We start from the raw sequence: 19,814 nt of genomic DNA on the forward strand, positions 1-19,814 counted from the left end.
TTCTGTATATCACAAGACTTCATTGGCATAATTGAGATAGATGAATGAATACTAAAAATCATATTACTAGGAAACTATAATTCTTAAATTATTAGTATTTTTCAAGACCAAAATAGATTGTCAAAAATGCGAAGAAAATACTATCTCCACTTCAAGTCTACTACATAAATCAATTTCCAGTGTTCCAAGAATTTGGCAACACCATAACATGACATCTATTCATCTAACAATGTTTACGAATCATAAGTCCAGAGACTGCAATATTTTGAATCATGCTGCTTCAATAATTTTCTTAGTGAAGGTAACACTACCTCAAAGCAGTATTATCTAGTTTATATCTTCCTTTTTCTTTTAAGCAAAGGCCTGCTACACCCGCTTTCTCATGCCTTGCTTTTCTCTCTTTCTACTTGATGTTCGTGGCATTCACCAATATCTCAGTTCTTGGCTCGGGCACCATTCCCTTTGATGTCATCTCATGAAAATAAGATAAAGACTCCTCTAACCTTCCTTTATCATAGAGCCCGTGAACCATAATAGTATAAGATCTCTGGTCGGGTCCCAACCCCTTCTTCGCCATCTCATCCCAAAAATATTTTACTTTTTCTTCATAATCCCAGTTCATATACAGCTTTAGAATCAGATTGTAAATGTCACTACTCATCTCACATCCATTTCTCACCATCCTCTCCAAAACCCCAGAAACTTCTTCAGGTCTCTTCAAGGACTTGAGCAAGTAATTATAAGTTCTTTCATTAGGCAAGCAACTTCCTTTCTTCAGTTCCATTTCATCCAAAAGCTCGTACACTTTTTCCATCCTCCGAATCTTGCATAGATGCTTGATAAGAGAGTTGTATGTGGAGACATTTGGGAGACAACCGCGCTCATTCATCTCCCTGAAGACTTCCAAAGCTTCTGGAATCCGCTTCTTGAAACAAAGTGCATCAATGACACAACTGCAGATAGCCACATCTGGTTTGCACCCTTTCTCCCACATTGCTCGAAACAGCCTCATTGCTGAACCCAATTTCCCTTTCTTTGTGAGAGCATTTATGAAAGTTCCATAAGTAAACAAATCTGGCTCACATTTAGACGCAATAATATCCTTCCAAAATCTTTTGGCCTCATATACATTACCCAATACACACCAACCATTGAGAATAATATTCCTTGACTTTATATCAGAACCAAACTCTTTCTTCTTCAACTCGAAAAACGTCTCTGCATCCTCCACATGCTTATATCTACACAACCACGTCAAAAGAATCTGAAAAGCAAACAGATCATCTTCGAACCCAAATTCTTTCCTCTTATTAAAGATACCAATTACTTCCTCTACTTTATGTGCACCGGCGTATCTATGAAGCAGGATTCCAAATGTCCTATCATTCATATATCCCTCTCTGCGAGACATTTCATCAAACACTTGGGTCAACTCCTCAAAACGCCGGCTTCTCCCCAGGATATCAAGCATCTCATTGTAAACATTACATCCAGGTGAATAATCACTTCTTCTAGAGACCCACCTTAAAAAAAAGTAAACCAGCTTCCAATCAAAACGGTTTAAATTGACTACACTTACAACCAAATCATCACTCAGTTTAAGCTCACACTGAGCTAGAGCATTCTCAATCTCTTGTTCTGAGCTAGTTCCATGATTCTTTAGAATGTTCTGGACTTTTGACACGATCATATCATCTGGGCATTGTTGAGACTTAGTGTGTGAACCAGAATCAGGCAGTGAATGAACAAACTGAACGTTTCTGATTCTGCTGAGGAAATTGTTAATGGGGTTAACGTAAGGATTTTGGATTTCGTGAGATATGATTGAGTAAAAAGAGATTGGTTTTATTACGGGTTTGTTTTTGAATTGAATGTAGGATTTGAATTTATGTTGAAGATTTTCCCGGGAAAATGTTATCAACGGTCGAACTTGCGGACGCATTTTGCAAAATTTGCCGGACGAAACCTTGTTAGAAACATGGATCCCGAGGCAACAACGCATAGAGAGAAAACAAAAAATAAAGCTAATTGCCTTTCCCACCCAAGGTTTAATGAAATAAAAATTAACACATCAAGTTTCAAAAAATCAAATTCTCACCCATCAATCACATTGTTGTAATGGATGCTATATAGATATTTATTAATTCGGAGGTGATTATAAAAGTGCAAATTATAAATAAAAATAATAATTCTAATAAATGGTTTCAAACTACTTTTTTTTTTTTAATTGTGTTTACACACTTTAAAATATATAATTAGACATATAAATGATATATCATATGATTTGATATTTTTAAATTAAAGATAAAATAAAACATAGTTATATGATTGTATATCATTTATATACTTAATTGTATAATAAAAATATGTATATATAGTATCATTTTTTTTCGGTTTTTCATATATATTATTTGAGCAATATTATATATATCTACTTTAAATAAACAAATAAATATATACTTATATTTGTTATCACGTAATTGGGTATTATTTTATCTTTAATTTAAAGAGAAATACTATGCATATTTATTTTGAAAACATAAATATGTACATATTTATACGTGTTATCACATGATTATGTATTTTTTGTTTTTAATTCAAAATCACTTAATCATATGATACATATATAAATATATATATATATTTGTGTATTTAAATTGAATATACATAATTTTATTATAATTTAAAAATAACTAATTATATGATAACAAATATTAAATATATATATATTTTTATATTAAAAATATATATACATAATTTTATTAATATTATATAAAAAGGCTTTAGTCAGTAGGTCTATTTGGGCTCGTGGACCCTTAATGCCAAGACATTGACTTGCCTGCCCCATTTGACTAATATGAACTTGGATCTAGCCCAAGGCTCACGATCCTAATTGAGACCCGAACAAATATTTTAGAGTTTACGGTTCACATGTCAAATTAGATAGTATAAAAATGAATTATGAGTCAATCCATTAAATAGTTTATTTTTGAAAAAAAGCTCCTAATTTGTCTTCTATTATCAATCACACACCTAATCAAAGATCAGACTTGGTTGATGACAGTTGGTAAAGATTCTTGATTATGTAAAGACAGTAATTGTCATTCGCCATATATGGTAGAATATATAATAATAAATCTTGCCCTAATTGAGGAATTTAGCATCTAAATTAATTTTCTTTAAATGAACATAATTACAACTAATTTCAGATTAGACTGAGAGATTCCCTAACTATGCACGGATGCTAATTCCGTTTATAGGAAGCAACGAACCAACAAACACCGTCATAACCTCCGTTATCCTGCGCCGTCCATTGAAACCCCTCTGATGCCACGTTTTCAAAAAGACCGCGTTAACCAGCGTCGATGTGTCATCATTCTAGTGGGACCACTACTGGGTGCTGCTGCTCATAATAATTTTGTTAACAATGGAGTCAAAGTCCTCGTGGACTGAGCCGAGTTAATTTGCTTAGGCGCTATTTATGGCACGTGAGAGGCGTGGCAGGAACGCTTTCGCGGGGTCCATTAAAAAAATCATCTACTGAAACCACGGTGAATTAAAGAGAAATTAATTTATACTAATTATGCCAGTTTGACCAATACTTATGAAATTGCCTTTTTGAACATGCAAATTAAAATTATTAAAATAAAAAAACCAATCACTTGAATGCATAGATATCAAGAATTATTCTATTTGAAACGTGGCGAAGTCTGATTAGCCTGCAGAATACAACTGAACTCAGTTCGTGCAAGGGAAGCCACGTCCCTTGCTTTGACTGTACCCAACAAGCAAGCAAGCAAGCTCCTTCAAAAGCGACGTCGCTTTATCTGCATCTCTCCTTGCCCTCTATAAATGCCGCCACAGCATGTCCGAATTTTTCAAGTGTTCACTTCTCTGTTATATCTCCCTATTGAAAGAGTCATTTTAAAAACTATGGCTCCGAGAGAAAGATCCAACAATCCGCCGGCGAACCCGAATCTGAAAGCGAACTCCATGGAGATCCGATACAGAGGCGTGAGAAAGCGTCCGTGGGGTCGTTATGCCGCCGAGATCCGCGACCCAGGCAAGAAAACCCGTGTCTGGCTCGGTACATTTGACACTGCTGTGGAGGCAGCGCGTGCTTACGATGCGGCCGCGCGTGAGTTCCGAGGCGCGAAAGCCAAAACCAATTTTCCCACACCAAACGAGACCACCTTCACGCGCAGCCCTAGCCAGAGCAGCACTGTGGAGTCGTCCTCTCCTCCTCCGCCTTCCCAAACGTCTCTGCAGGCGGTGGGCTTAAACCAAATGGGAGTTGGGGTGGCGGCTTACCCCGCCACGGTTGTACGTCCGTTTTTGTTCTTCGATGTGTTCTCACGCGACTCGTGCAGGTTCGATCGACCAGTGGCGACCGCCGCCCATAGTGACTCGGATTCGTCATCTGGTGTCGTCGATGACAATCATCATCACGGTTCGGAGAGGTCGTTGATGAATCTAAATCTCGATCTTAACCTCCCACCCCCGCCAGAGGTTGGATGAGTTATGTTTGGTATTTTTTTAGATTTCAAACTGACATGTACGGAAGAAGAAGAAGATGATGATATGAATGTATATATTAACCGAAGAGCGTCAAGATTGAATTGGTCCTCGTGTTTTTGCAACTAAGAAGAGATTTTCCTTCGTGTTGTTTTTACGATGATTGTTACTGCGTATTAATTATCTGTTTTGATATTTCTACAAATCAAAACTAGGGAATTTTTCTTGTTTCTTATTTATTATTAAGTTTTCAGTAAAAGACTTTGTTTTCAGATGAAGATCAGTGTAACTCATGTTTGTTTCCCTGGAAAATCAAGAAAATGAAAGATACAACCTGAGAAAGTTTTGTCAAATCTGTACCATCGAATCCAATTCGAGATTTTGCATTCTCGTAGAATTTAAATATTTTGATCGTATTTCGCAAAAAATAAAAAACTCTTTAAGATATTTTTGACTTAAGTAGCAAACAGACGGGTCGGCGGCATTGTTGGGTGAGGCGGCTTTATGGCGTGGGTCTTTTATAATTTTTATTTTTATTATATTTGGATTCTTAGCGGTGCACTCGGCGTTACGCATCTAATGTTTCAGTGCTTACGTTATCCGTGTCTCCAACTGTATGTGGACGCCACGTAACTTATTATTTCAAAAAAAAAAAGAAACTATTATTGTTAAAAAGAAAATCTCTAGCCACGTACTGACTGACGCACCCAATGGGGAAAGAGAGCCGGCTCATCATGAGAAACGAACGCGGGCCCGCATTCAATCCACTCGTGATTCACGAACTTGTTTACGATCTCGGGATCGAACTGTTTAAATTGGATAGGTATCGTGTGGGTCCGCGTGACTGTGAATTTTTTAATTAGAGGCGGCACCGACAATGAAACAGGTGGAAGCGAATCAGAGGGCCAGCAGCTAAGGAATGACGGCCACGTTAGAGTTATTCCGCGTTGACGAGGAACATGTTGGGATTCGGGTTGTCGTCACATGGACCTCCACCGTCCGATTAAGATAAAACTGCTTTTTCTCTACGTGTGAAATAGTCTCATGATTACGGAAGGCTCGGCGGCCGCTTTTGGTGGGTCCCAGTCATTGTTTGTCGTCTGGAATCCACCAAAAAGATTATTTATTTATTTTAAAAATTTTATAAAACTCCATCCATGCATGAGTTCTATGACGAGACGTCTGACCAATGATATTTCTACACCTTACGACTTCACGTGGGCATTGTACGGATGATACAGAGGAAAGGAGGTGTGGCGGTGACCTGTGAGAAAGTGGCAGAGGTATTTAAGCCGGCACGTTAGATGTGTGCCACGTGGGGTGTGATTAAAGATTGAGATTAAATTAAATTAAAATGTTGTTGGGGTTGGGCTTGAATTGGGGTGGCTGTTGTGCTGTGATGTGGTGTGTGTGACCTGCGTTAAAGCCGTAGTTTGTTGGGCTGTCAGGTGACGGGCATGTCCCTTAAAAGTGCTGCCTTAGGTGGGGTAAGGGATGGCGATGTTTTAAGAAAAGAGGTTTTGTTTCACCGCGGCAGATTTTTTCTTACTCTACTTGAAAATACGGTTTTCCTTACACCAGCTTTGGTTAGCCAGCCTGGCCCAATTGACGGTGAAATGGTGAAAACCAGAAAATTGAGTGGACTGTAACTACTCTAGCCCACCCAACCCATAATGCTCTTGACATGGGAACATTGCCTTGCGCAATGGACACGGTTTGTGTGAAGGCAACGCTTATCTTCAACACAGTCTGACACCAAACGACTTAACTTGAAGGCATGTGTGACCGTGTCGGTAACCCCTCCTCTCTCTAAAATTAAATTTCAGAAGAGAAGAAAAAGATGGGAAGAATATTTGTGGTGGAGCTGGAAGGAAGGTCTTATAGATGCAAGTTTTGTAGAACCCACTTGGCCCTTCCTGAAGATCTTGTGTCCAGGGTACTCTTTTTTTTTAAATTAAATTTTAAATGATTTTTTTTAATTATTATTTGTAGGAATTAAGTTTAGAATCATATGATTTTTTGGGTAGTCTTTGGCTGCAAATGTCTTTGATTTAACTTGAGAAGTGATTGTCTTAGTTAAGGGCTTTTTAAGATAATGATAAGTTGATCATGGTTTTTTTTGGGGGAGCTTGTGTATTTATAAGAATGTGTGAGAGAAATGGGAAATAAATCAACAAGTTATGTAGTTTGTATAATTATTTATGGGATTTCTGTAAGTGATTGAGTGATCAAGAATTATATTGAAGTTCACTTGTGAAAGAGAGTGCATAAATAATTATACAAGTGTGTTTGCTTCTTCTAATGAGAAAACTAAGTTTAACTTAACTTAATGGAGCTTTATTTGTCTGCATTATTCAAGTGTTTATGACAGTCTCCTAAGGTCCAGAGGAGGCTCAGAAAATTAAATCTTTTCTGTAGTTTTTTATTTTCTGTATGTGCTTGATCTATATGATAAGGGAATTATTTGATTTGGCATTGGCATACGAGAGGCATATTAGAGCTTAATTCATTTGTGTAAACAACTTACCAAAGATTCCTCTGAAAGACATACCATTTGGCATACCATCTCAAAGAAGTAAATTGTCTTTGAAGCTTACATTAAAAATATCACAACTTTTGATCAGGTGCAAAATCCTATCCTTTCATTTTCTTTCTCTGATTGTCGAGATAAGTACTCACTACTCAATAGCTAATACAAGCAGATAGGCTGACATTGGGTTACCCTGGTGCAGCCATATTTCCTTGCTGTTGGCATACACTTATTTATCCAATTTATTTATCTTCACAGGGTGCAACTTGAAATTACATTTTCTATATGATTTCTAAATTGTTGATTGTTCTGAAAGTTCACTAGATATATTGGAATTGTGATTTGGCTGCTGCCCTTCTGATTCGATAAACTCTTTTTGGTTGATTTGCTCAGGCTTTTCATTGTCGCAGGGGAAAAGCATACCTCTTCAATAATGCGTAAGTTTCTATAAAGTTCTTTCGTTGGCTGGTTTGTTACAGAACATGTTGAGCCTTTTTTCTGTTAATTTTTTTTTTATTCAGTTGTCAACATTATGGTGCTGTTTATTCTAAAATAAAATTCATTGGGCAGTTGGCTTGCCTATTGCTTCTGTGCTTCTCACATTGTTTCAACTTCTTGTATGTTTTTCTCTTCCTTCCTGATACAAATTTCAGCTATGAAACTGCACAAGCTAACTCAAAAAAATTTAAAAAAAAAACACTTTGGGATAATGTCATTGTAATGGTCCTAATGGACAAACTAGAATGATAGGCATGAAAATACCTGCTGGCTGAAGGAGGTAACTGCAGCTGAGATCATAATGCACGTTTATCGCTTGATCATCATACTTTGTTTGTACCATTACTACAGCTGATGATTAATACAAGAAAATTAATTTGTTGTTTCAGATGAAAGTGTAATAGTGACAAATGCCATCCAAATGTGATGCAAGAAAGAAATCATGTTGACCCAATTTATACTCTTTTCCTAAAATAAATATATTTCAGAATAAATTACAATTAATATGTATGCTCCCAAGGTTGATCGTTATGATTAGCATTTGCATTTCAGGGTGAACATCACAGTTGGAACTTCAGAGGAGAGGATGATGCTTTCAGGAATGCATACCGTAGAAGACATATTTTGCTGTTGTTGTGGCCAAACCGTTGGCTGGAAATATGTAATATCTCTCTTTGTCTTTCTTCTTCTGGTGTACATACGCACATGCATCTACCTCCTTTCTGATGATGCTCACTTTAGCTTTCGCAAATTTGTTCCTAAGGCTATAATTTCTCTGCAGGAGGCAGCTCATGAGAAAAGCCAGAAGTATAAAGAGGGGAAATTTGTTCTCGAAAGGTACTTATGCAAATTGCAAATGAAGACATAATTTTATTTTTCCCACTTGGCTGGTAGCTCCATTGATTTGTTAAATACGTGGCATTTATGTAAAAACAGAGGGAGGATTGTAGATGAAATTGAATTTTCTACGGAAGTCTACATGGATACTCGTCCTAGTGTGAGTGACGCCGAAGAATGAAGATACCCAGGATGTTGGTTCATCTCTATAACTAGTTGTACCAAATATATTGTCAATAAGAGCAGATGCATTTCCCTTATGTATATGTGTGACCTGTAGGAAAACCTTGGCATTCTAGTTTGATTTTCATAGACAAGAACTGCTATAATGTATTATTATTAGCACAATTTTGAGTAGATTCATTCTCTTTCATCTCTCTCCTTCCGAATTCTTTATGTCTTAATATGCAAGATCTCCATCAAGAATGGGCATCTGTTACACACTTCCAATCTTCAGTTTTCCGTTCTCTCACCTGTGAATGCAAAGAGCTTGCGGAGTTTCTGTGTTCCACTGATGGGTGCAGGGGAACTAAGGGTTAAGTATAATCAAAGAGTTCCTAGGTAAGCATACCCCTTGGATTTCAAAAAGATATTTCCCCACTTGTCATTAGATAAAATTCATTGGTTAGTTTTAAAAGGGTATCTTGGATATATAACTTCTAAAGACAAACAAATCAATTTCTTTCGCTAATTTGGAAATTGGTTGTGTAGAGTCTAATATTTAATTAAAATAATTAAAGCCCTAATTCTCATTATTCTAGGTGGTTTAAATAGTTTTTAAAGATTCAATCTTTGTCAAATTGCATTTAGGATAGTGCAATATTATCAAAATTGTACTTGAGATAATGTGATCTTGTCAAATCTAACTTAAATCACATTGTCTCAAGTGCAATTTTGATTGAATCACACACTTGAAATGATGTGAACTGGGGACAGTAAATCACACCATTTGAGTGTGATTCTAATTGGAATCACACTTTCTTATACATAATTTTAATTATACATAACGATTGGTTATGTTATATACACACACCCAAAATGTAGGCAAAAGTCATTTTACCTATAAACAGTGAAGCAATGGAATTTTGACAAATTCATTTGTTTTTAAGGGTTTTCAGACAAGTTAAACCCATTTCTTACAACCATAATATTTTATGTCTATCTCATACCTTTATAGGATAATAATCAATTCCTATCAAATCAATATTGCAAAATTATGCACTTCATCTAGAAACAAAGATAAATTAAAAATCTAAATTCAATCTATTAAAGCTTAATATATTTATTATGTGATTACATCTGATAAATAGATGATTGTAAAATAAATAAAATGTTACAAATTTTTCGTACATATTATTACTCTATTAATTTTATATTAGAAATTCAATAATATAACAAGAGATATGAAACAACGGGACAACCCACTAAATTACTTATTACAAAATGTCTCTTATAAGAGTAATTTTCTAACATAACACACACAAACATTAATTGTTTTGATTTTAATTATGTAATATAATAATTTAAAATTTAAAAATTGGCTAAAGAAAATATTAACTTATCTTATTTATCCTCTTTTAAAAATTGGAATACAATTTTTTTAACTATTTTTTTTTTACATAAATATTAAAATTTTGTAGCTAATTGATTTATTTATATTGAAAGCACTTTTTGCAATGTTAAAAAAGTTTTCCAAACACCGTCTTAAAAGGTGAGATGTCAAAATTGGTATTAAAAAACAAGGGCAGGCGTTCTGGCAACCTTGGTTTTTGGCTCGAGTTAAAGAGAACGAAAAAGCGGAGGCTTTATCACCCTACTCTTCAATTCCCAATTTTGATTCCAACCCATTGCCATTAACGCTCTTATTTTCTTCTTTTTCGTGTCAGTGTTCATATTTCTTCTTCTTCCTTTTTTTTTTTTTTGTTTGATTTTTGGTTCTTGCAGGTTGAGAGAACAAAACCCAGATGGGAAAGTCGTCGTCTTCTTCTCTAAAGAAGAAGAGATCAAAAGTTTCTTCTCCTCAGGTGCTTTCTCAATCTGCTGTTTTATCTATGATAGTTTATTGTTATATGATTGATTTTTTTTGAAATTTACTAGCCCTTTCCGAATTTAGATATGGACAAGTTTTTTAATTTATTGTGGAGAATATGAAAAAGATTTTTATTTTGTTAAGCCTAATCTTTCAGACAGCATTTGTTGAGGGAGATTAATTTGTTTAACTCCTTGTGTTTCTGAATGTTGATTAGTTTTAAATAGTGTGATGTTTTATGTTATATGATTTAATGCTTTGTTTAATTACTGAGAAACAAGACTCTCTTTGATTGAACAAATTTTAAATTAGAAATTTGGACATGGGTTTTCTCTAATTTTTGTGACTTCAATCTAAAACTGCTGTATGTGTTTGGGTGTGTAGGCACGGATTAAGAAAAAAGGTAAAATCAGGAGCAGGAGAAAGAGTAAGTCCAAGAAGCTTCGACGTCGTGATGATTCTGTTTCTTATTCAAGCGATAGTAGTGATTCCAGGAATTCTGTATCTGTTTCATCCTCGAGTTCTGAGGGTTACCGTAGAAGTAGAAGATCTCGGTCAAGAACAAGAAAGGATGTGAAGAGCAGTAAGAAGAGGGCTCGAAGACACTCCTCTAGCAGTGAAAGGACAGAAGACACTCCTCATGTTAGAAAAAGAAAAGGATCAAAGAAAAGTGGTGAAAAGAAAAAAACCCATGAAAGGAAGAAGAATAAGAACAAAAAGTCTGAAAGGGAGGTAAGTATTAGTTCCACTAGTAGTGGGTCATGGAGTTGCTCTACTTGTCAAGGTGGGAGTAGTAGCAGTGATCAGAGTGAAGTGGAGAAGAATAGAGGTAGGTACAAAAGAAGAGACAAAGATAGGAGACATGTGGAAAAGGTTAAAAGTGGAAGTAAAAGGAAGAGGTCTAGATCGAGGAGTTGTTCATCCTGCAGTCGGTATAGTGATTACAGGAGTGATGAGCAATTGACAGGCGAGGGTAATATGAGACGGCTGAGATCAGTTATTACTGTTGTTAGAGAGGGAAATGAGGAGAGAGGGATGGATGAAGATGAGCATAAAGAAGAGATGGTATATGATTATGATGATTATCCTTCTAGCAGAAGCAATGATACTAATGATGGGGGGAGCAAGAGAGAGTTTGGTCATAATTCTCATGTCACACCAGAGAAGAAAGGGGATGCAGAAGATGAAAAAGGAGAAGTAGTTGTTAATCACATCAGAAGTGATAAAGTCTTTGAGACTAACAAGGACTGTAAGGATTCTGATGGGAATAGTCCTTTTGATGGGTTTAAGATGAATGATGTTGTAAAGGATAGGAGGAATGATGATTCTGGTGTCAATGATAGTCCAAATGCATATAATTTGGAGTCAATTTTGAGACAAAAGGCTTTGGAAAATCTTAGGAAATTCCAAAAGGGTCACCAGACTGATGCAAAGGCTCCTGACAATCAGAAAGATCTAATGCATAGTGATGTGAAGAGACTGTCTGCCACAAAAGCTGAATTGGTTCAAAATAAATCCTCCAAGGGAGGTGGTGATAGAGTTGTTGTTACCAGCCAAATAGCGGGGGATGACAGTATTGCTGCAGCAAGTAAAGGTTCTACAGTGATTTTGCAGAATGATAAAAATCTTTCTGATGGGAACACTTGGTGCAAAGATAATGGGGCTGAGCATGATGTTGCACATCCACCAGATCAGGTTCCTCTTGCTAGTAGCCCTAACAAGTTCAACAAGAAACTCAGTTCTGAATCTTATAAACCAAAATTGATTTCATTAACATCAAGGCGAGAACCATCAAATGCTTCCATCAACAAGAAACAAGAACCTACTTTGCAACAGGAGCATCTGCAACCAAATTCAATGACTGGGGATAGTGTAGCTCATAGTAAGGTAGAAACTGCACAAACTGCGATCTGCCAACTTGGCAAAACTAATAGTGAAGAAGTTAATAACACCCACAGTTGTGCTTCTGATGATACTTCTTCTTGCCAAAAATCTATACCTGGAGGTATTAGCTCTAATAAACCACAAGATGAGGCCAACAATGATTCACAGTTTGAGCAGAAGACTATGACTGTAATGCGGGGTGGTGAACTGGTAGAGGTAAGCATTTTAATCTGATACAGACTATATTCCCCTGTATCTCAAAACTATAAGCTGGTCGATGTTGTATGTTATATTTTTGGGTTCATGTGTCAAAGTCTGATTTCATGCTTCTTATATTTGGCCAGGTAAGCTACAAGGTCTACATCCCTAAGAAAGCCCCGGCCTTGTCTCGGAGGCCACTCAAACGGTGATTTCTCATAAATGATTTTGGTCTGAGTAGGCACTGTTTAGAAAGCTTTAAAAACAGATACGACTGTTTAGTTTGCAACTTTGTAAGAGATACTATCATTCCGAAGTGACGATACATGCAGAACCTGAACTGAAGAGCTTAGTGAATTTCTGCTTGCATTATATACTAATACTAGTAACAATTGGTGCATTTAAAGAATGTAATCTATTGTGGCCACAAGGATGACTATCTTTCTGACATTTATTTTAGAAGTAGCATTAACTTGTTTGGTGTATTTTTTTTAACTATTAATTTATGTTTGTTTTAGCTGTCGTTATATATTAGTTTGTTTATTGGTTACTATATCCTTTGTTTTGTGTGAGTTGGGACCTCTTTTTATTTTATTTTATTTTTGCATTTAAACAGTAAGAAAATTATTTGTGCTTAGTTTTTTCAAGTTGAGGTAATTTTGCTCCTTACATGGATTTGGCAAGATTATGCATATGCTTCACAACATTTATTCTAGGATATCATTTTGTGTCCTTACTGACTCTATTATTCTTAGTCATCTCTGTATTGTTGCATTAGAAGCAGTTCTGCGGGGGTGTATTTTTATATATTCTTCCATGTGCAACATCTTTCGGAAAATGATGGTAAGCTGCATGGCAACCCGGTAAACTGATGTTTATTATGTTATATCTAAATGCAAATTACTTGTATAAAAACAGTTCTGTAAACACTTGATTAGGGTGATAGAGATCATATAGGGTGTGTGTTAGACTCTTCAATAATAATTAAAGCATCTCTTGGAACAACAGTTTCAGAAAATTTCTACTAGAATCCAACTAATATGCTCTACTTGTTTTCTTGACACAAACCACTGAGCTATCAAAAGCTGCGGCACTGTGAAATTAATTACATAAGCTGCAAAACATTTTTGGGTTGTGCTGATTTGTTAGCAACTTGTTACTTGTTTCCAAGTTGGAAATACCACAAGGTTGAAAGTGAACATTGCAACCAGAATGTGATGCACCAGTCGCCTAGTTGAGTTTATCTGAGTATGATTGCAGTTCGCCAGTTCAGCACTGATTTTTTATTTTTTCATCTGCCAGCAAGATTTGTTTTCCTTGTGCCACTTACACAGGCCCAGTCATCCATTTTTGACACTGTTATGCCTTCCAGTAACAGTGAATATCTATCCATGATATTAGGAAGCTGCATAAGAATTGACAACAGTTCAGGTTCAAGTATGTACAAACTCATCCCTGAGAGCTTTACTGGACATAAAAATAGCAACGCTTTCATCTCTTATGGGTATTCGGAAACTTGGACATAAAAGTTTTATCACTGAAGCAGGAAAAAAGTACTGTAAAATGACAGTGGGAACTCCAATAGAAGCTTTAGAATGCTGCATTTTGATTCAATTGCTGCTACCTAGTAATGCCTATCATTTGGTTGTGTATAATCATAATCACATTGATAAGGACTAAGAAAATACCTGCTCAGAAATGATACCAGAGATGCCAACTACTGCCCCAGGCTTAGCATGAGAAACAATTTCATCTGCTAATTCCAATAATGGATTTAGAAGTATATTAGCGACAACCACATCATACTTATTTCTCTCGGCAATGGCTCCCATTTGATATGAACTATGATTGGTCACTGCTACATCTGTAGTTCCATCAATAGAGGGAGGACATGTGTTGTCAGGAACCAGGACTAACTTCAATTTATCAGGTCCTATGTTGTTAACAGCAGCATTATGACTTGCAGATGTGATTGCTTGGGGATCTATATCAACTCCAACAGATAAGGCAGCACCAAACTGTATTCTCAGTCAATTAATTAAGATTTGAGAAAAAGTTGGAATAGCATGGAAAAGAGTAAAAACCTTACTTGTACTGACTTCAACTATGAATTGACAAGAACGGGTGAAATTTTCTCATATATTAAACAAAAACACAATATATATAAGATGTCAGATTATTAGTAAGTACCTCCACACAATGAGGTTGTACTTTCTCTTAAATCAAGATTTATTACCTTAACTGCGGCAATTGCAAGAATTCCAGAACCAGTGCCATAGTCCAAGAAGAGTTCTCCCCCTTTTATCAAGCCTTGTAGCAACAACAGACACAGCATAGTAGTAGGATGCTCCCCAGTCCCAAATGCCAATCCAGGATTCAAAATTATATTTGTTGCTTCACCATCCTGAAGTGATGAAAAACTAATTTTATTCACAAATAATAAGTGCTTTAACAATAGTTAAAGTCCAGATTCTTTGCAAAAGGTTGCAGTGAGTAAAAGAGGCAGAGACTATCCCAGCAGATCCTGGAATCAGATATGTGTGTACAAATGCATGTACGCTGATGACTTTCTTTGCCATCTACAAATCCAATCCAAATGCTTAGCCCATTAAGAGGAGATCTCAACCATAAACAAGTTACACTATCAAATGCTTGACTAATGTAGGAAATTTTACCAGTGATTTTAAAATGCCCCTAGGCAATAACGTTTATGACTTAAATAGAAGTAATGAAGAAGATAGTTTATTATATACAGAAAGAAATGACTGCAACAAACAAAACCTCCAAAAAGGTAAAGATATAAATCATACTGGGGGAGTTCTCCACTCTGGTACAATCCATAGTCCTTCTGTAATCTTAACAGGATGAAATGATTCCTGCAATAAATTCATATTCATTAAAAAAGTAATGATACTAGAATTATCAGCACCCTTAACTATTATAATTGATAGGAGACAATACATAGATATCCATGTAATTTTCTAATATAAACTGATACTTATACAGAAATTCTCATACAGCCTAAGTCAGAAGTTGATCCTCAAAGCAGAGTACATCTAAAGTGATAAATAGTTAGGTACTGAAAAAAGGTTGCAGTACACGCATACAGAACCGGATGACAATAAATGTCCAGCCTTTATCACCTTTAAAGGCAGAATCCCAAGTATTGTATTCATAGTGCTATCATCGGCACCTCAAAAATCATTGCAAAGTAGTATTCACTTGAAAATCCAAGACAGCTTATGTACGGACACATTGGCTTCCCTGGATATGATTTTTATAAGTGCAAATTAGACAGAATGTGGTTAACAAAGAAGTCAGATTGTTTATGAATGTCAGTTTTTAACTCCTAAGATCTGGAGCATAATATGCACAAATTCTGTTTCAAAATTCTTTTCATTAGTAAGTTTGCCTTCCAAGAGGTTACATTAAAATGAAAGAGAGTAGAAGGCAAAGAAACAACTCAATGAAATGAAATGGCACCATCTCACTGACATTAAAAATGACACCAATTATGTAATTGTGACAAAGAACTCAGACAAGGAAAATAAATGAACCTGAGTTTTCTTTATCCAGTTGTATTGATCACCAATTTTAACTTCATAGCTTGGTATCTCTTCTAAGCCAATGGAATCCACAGCCCATGAGATGCACTTGTCCACATCTTCGCTTTCAGGAAATATAGAATTGATGAAGGTCTGCATAAAAAAGCTATAATAGTTTGAACAACAATTGTTCTTTCCTTTACTGCCTTTTCAAACCAGCAAACAGAATAATTGAAGGCTATCTACCTAAATCATATCCATAAAATCTCGAAGGGTAGACTATGAAACTCACTTTGACATCATCAATACGAAACTTCCAAATGAAAATTCACTAGAATACCTCTTTGTTCTGAACATTATTGTAATTATTAGCCTCAATCAATCATAATTTCATCTTTTAATACTTCAAACATTATACAAACACACACACATACGAGAATCATCACCTCATCAGAACTCTCACATCCATCTTCTTCATCCACGCTAGTAGAATTTGCACCAAAACATAAAAGAGCTTCCGAAAGCTCATCCTGTAAACACACGGAAGCACAAATATAGTTAGATAAATTATGTTAATATTTTGACTAAAAAGGTTATTGAGGGTCACGAAAACCATTAATACTGACAGTAGTACCAACTCAATCATCTCAGTTTAAGTCCATTTAAAAAAACAGCGATGCGGGCTCTTTTTTTTTTTTTTTTTTTTTTTGCAATAATAATGCATTGGCATCCAAGTAATTATAAAGAAGAGACTAACAATGAGATGTTTCCGACAGCGAATGCGAACAGAAAGATAAGCAGGGTTGGAGGGAGTAGTGTCCAGTGAAGAATAATCAGAAGAAGAAATGAAAAACTTTTTCCTGAAGAACGAACAGGGCAATGAATGGTTTGCGGGTTCGTAGCTTCTGAAGGAGAAAGTCGAGAGGAGAGAGAGCGGAGCCACATACTGATATGGCGGGTGAGCAAAGCAACGTGACAGTGTGTACGGACACTGTTTGAAGAAATGTCTGAACGACATAGACATTGCTAGAGTCTCTTATCAAAAATCGAATGAGGTTGAACTAGTTCAACTGAACTGTGTGCTCCACATTTTAGGGAAATTGAAAAAAATTATGAATTTATATTTTAAAAGCCTCCAAATTTTCATCAAAGTTACTTAAAATAGAAAATATAATATATAAATTTGATTAATTACATAAATAATTATTTCGGCATAAATGATCTAAACAGTGTGCCGCTGTCGACATCTATATAATCAGGATAAGAAGCGAAAGCCCTTAAAATTAGCGGTGTTGTTAATGGGAAGAGCTTTCAAAGCGAACCCTTTATCTTTAAGCCTTCCTGACCCGGCATTCGAGTCATGGCTACGTGACTCCGGCTACCTTGAAATTCTCGACACCAACTCCGCTGCCTTGGCCGTTACTCCCTCCACCTCCGCAACTACCACAACTTCCACCATTATCCACAGCCTTTTTCATTATTTATGGGCCTTTTTTTCTCTCCTCACAGTTAACCCCTTTGCTAAGCTCACCACCGATGATTTCTCCGCCCGCAGCCCCTCTTGGACTCGCGAGTTTCTTGGCTTCGCTGGCTCTTACTCTTTCCCCTCGTCGCCTGACACTCTCAAATTGAGGGTTCAAGAGAACGTCAAAAGATATGCCAGAAATTATGCTACTTTGTTTATTCTCTTCTTTGCCTGCTCCTTGTAAGAATCTGAATCCTCTTTCTCTCTGTTTGTGTTTTGATGAACGTGGGTTCTTGTTTAGTTCTTCGTGGGTGTTGGAGAAAGTGGTTAAAGTTTCAAAATTGTATGTCTTGATGTAATGAGTAGGTTTTCGGTTTTTGGTAATTTTAACATTTCTTTCTTGAATCCTAGAATATGAAGGATCGAAATTTAATGTTGCTATGGTGCCTTTATTGCTTTTGTATGTTAATTTATGCCATTTCTGTTACCGTTTATTCTTTAAGTTAGACTTTTTTTTTTCGTCTTTGTGATTTTAGGTATCAGATGCCGCTGGCTCTTCTTGGGTTGATCATAAGTTTGGCGATTTGGGATTTGTTCAAGTTCTGTAGTGATAACTGGAAATTTGATGGATATCCAGTATTTCGGCAAGTTCTGGTTCGTATTGTGCAATGCGGTAAGTTCTCATATCTTCCAGATATGTCTGCCTTCAATAAGATAATTTGCTGTGGTCTTCTCTTCATCATCATATATTCCTGCCATTATAACAAACTGTTTTACTTTCAGTTTTAGAACTTAATTTAAGACTTCCTATTTGGTTCTGGCGCCGTGAAAATTTATGGTTAGTGACAATGTTTATGGGGCAACTGAGGGCATAGTTAGTGTTGTGCACAACTTGCTTATTGGGATACAACATGAACCATTGTTCTTTCCGTTTTGATTAAGGGTTTGTAGATTTTTGCTTTGTTAGAGTGCTAGTGAAGTTCTGGTTGGGAAGTATCTTTTAGAAGTAATATAATTGAAAGAATCCATAAAACTAACAGAAACAAATGAGATTAGACAAAAAAAAGTATGGGTTCCATTAGTCACTCCTTAAGAAAAATATCACGCTTGAGGGAAAATTATGCTATGTTCAATTGTCAAATTTGAGGACAGTCACTATCTAGAATAAGCATTTTGGTTCGACCATATTACAAAGAATTTCCTGTGTATGTAACAAGCAATAAATGTTGAACACACTGGCATTTTACAGAAAAACAAAGTTATAATTCATGATTCATTAGCTCTCATCATGGATCTGTGTGATATAATGATCTGAGATTTTGTTGATGGGGTGTTAATATTTTCTTCGTTAGCTATAGGTGCAAACTGGTATTCGTTCAATAACTTGCACTTATCTCTCCTTCCTGAGTCTGGCTTTCGTATATGTATAAGATGCCATAAAATCCACTATTGATGGTGGCATAATTTTTTTGTCTCAATCTGATTTGTCTTTCCCTTTTATATTTCTGAACAATTCTTTCATTGAAATGTATGAATGCTCATAATGGTTTTGTATCTCAAAGTGTCAATTGCTTCTTATCCTTGCAGCTGCTGTGATTATTTTGATATATTTAAATGTTCAGATGGCTCTCTTCTGTGCCCTCTCTGTCAGTTATGCAGGTAAAATTTAGATACTAGATATTCTTGGTCATTTTTATGGATGTCCCCATTCCTTTTATGAGCTAATAAATATTATACTGTACTGTAGTTATGATTTTGCATGCTGCATTCCGGAAACTTGCTCCTCAAAAGCAACCTTCTCGAGGCAGGTAACAATAAATAAATGATGATAGGGTTTGGTTTTGCTGCAACAGATCAACAAGTTTACTTGCTATGAAAATAGCTTGGAGTTAAAATTTTATTACAGGCATCCTTATTTTTATGTACCAGTGTGGCTTTTGTGCAAGCAAAGCTTTTCTAAAACCAAAAAATAAAAATAAAAATCACAAACTGCTTTGCAAGCCATACACTGTAGGTTTATGAGATAGATTCTGATTCAATATGACATTATATCTGTAAGCATAATATATGTTGGTAGCTTACTGCAATTCCAATCCCCTGGAACTTGAGATTTCATGTTATTTTCTGGAGTTATTGATTCCAGAGCAGGAATAGTGCAACCCTTCAATTTTTGTGGCAAACCGAACTTGTTCTGATATGGAGGATCATATCAGTAAGAGCATTTTACAGCTCTTTGTAATGCTTTTGGACATGAATGCAAGTATTTTAATGCTATAATTGGAGAACATCATTAAAATCCCTCTTTCTGCTAAA

General features: G+C 35.9%; 6 protein-coding genes across 7 annotated transcripts; 4 read left to right on the forward strand and 2 right to left on the reverse strand.

Annotated features, from left to right (window-relative positions):
* Positions 1-63: 63 nt before the first annotated feature.
* Positions 64-1,998, reverse strand: LOC123213294 (putative pentatricopeptide repeat-containing protein At3g15200). Its single transcript, XM_044632700.1, has one exon. The coding sequence runs from the start codon at positions 1,940-1,942 to the stop codon at positions 404-406; it is 1,539 nt and encodes a 512-aa protein (XP_044488635.1). The 5' UTR covers positions 1,943-1,998; the 3' UTR covers positions 64-403.
* Positions 1,999-3,933: 1,935 nt separating this feature from the next.
* Positions 3,934-4,518, forward strand: LOC123227522 (ethylene-responsive transcription factor 4). The gene has a single exon (XM_044652528.1). The coding sequence runs from the start codon at positions 3,934-3,936 to the stop codon at positions 4,516-4,518; it is 585 nt and encodes a 194-aa protein (XP_044508463.1).
* A 1,435-nt stretch (positions 4,519-5,953) lies between these two features.
* LOC123221353 (protein yippee-like At5g53940) lies at positions 5,954-8,753 on the forward strand. The gene is made up of 5 exons (XM_044644205.1): positions 5,954-6,451; positions 7,439-7,482; positions 8,096-8,204; positions 8,325-8,380; positions 8,480-8,753. Exons 1-5 carry the CDS (start codon positions 6,356-6,358, stop codon positions 8,559-8,561), a joined length of 387 nt encoding a protein of 128 aa, XP_044500140.1. The 5' UTR covers positions 5,954-6,355; the 3' UTR covers positions 8,562-8,753.
* A 1,346-nt stretch (positions 8,754-10,099) lies between these two features.
* Positions 10,100-12,976, forward strand: LOC123224807 (uncharacterized protein DDB_G0287625). 2 transcript variants are annotated; one of them, XM_044648541.1, is made up of 4 exons: positions 10,102-10,261; positions 10,325-10,404; positions 10,794-12,509; positions 12,638-12,976. In XM_044648541.1, exons 2-4 carry the CDS (start codon positions 10,345-10,347, stop codon positions 12,701-12,703), a joined length of 1,842 nt encoding a protein of 613 aa, XP_044504476.1. In that variant the 5' UTR covers positions 10,102-10,261; positions 10,325-10,344; the 3' UTR covers positions 12,704-12,976. The 2 variants fall into 2 exon arrangements, with proteins under 2 accessions (XP_044504469.1, XP_044504476.1); XM_044648534.1 differs by having other exon boundaries at positions 10,100-10,404.
* A 474-nt stretch (positions 12,977-13,450) lies between these two features.
* On the reverse strand, positions 13,451-17,187 carry LOC123224823 (ribosomal protein L11 methyltransferase). Its single transcript, XM_044648551.1, has 7 exons — positions 16,794-17,187; positions 16,483-16,566; positions 16,049-16,189; positions 15,302-15,367; positions 14,728-14,895; positions 14,180-14,509; positions 13,451-13,896 (listed from the first exon to the last, which is right to left on the reverse strand). The coding sequence occupies exons 1-7, from the start codon at positions 17,058-17,060 to the stop codon at positions 13,783-13,785; spliced, it is 1,170 nt and encodes a 389-aa protein (XP_044504486.1). The 5' UTR covers positions 17,061-17,187; the 3' UTR covers positions 13,451-13,782.
* A 106-nt stretch (positions 17,188-17,293) lies between these two features.
* Positions 17,294-19,778, forward strand: LOC123224833 (PRA1 family protein H). The gene is made up of 4 exons (XM_044648561.1): positions 17,294-17,741; positions 18,038-18,174; positions 19,089-19,160; positions 19,249-19,778. The coding sequence occupies exons 1-4, from the start codon at positions 17,335-17,337 to the stop codon at positions 19,311-19,313; spliced, it is 681 nt and encodes a 226-aa protein (XP_044504496.1). The 5' UTR covers positions 17,294-17,334; the 3' UTR covers positions 19,314-19,778.
* Positions 19,779-19,814: the final 36 nt, after the last annotated feature.

Source organism: Mangifera indica, chromosome 1 (assembly GCF_011075055.1).
Source record: "Mangifera indica cultivar Alphonso chromosome 1, CATAS_Mindica_2.1, whole genome shotgun sequence".
Classification (NCBI taxonomy): domain Eukaryota; kingdom Viridiplantae; phylum Streptophyta; class Magnoliopsida; order Sapindales; family Anacardiaceae; genus Mangifera; species Mangifera indica.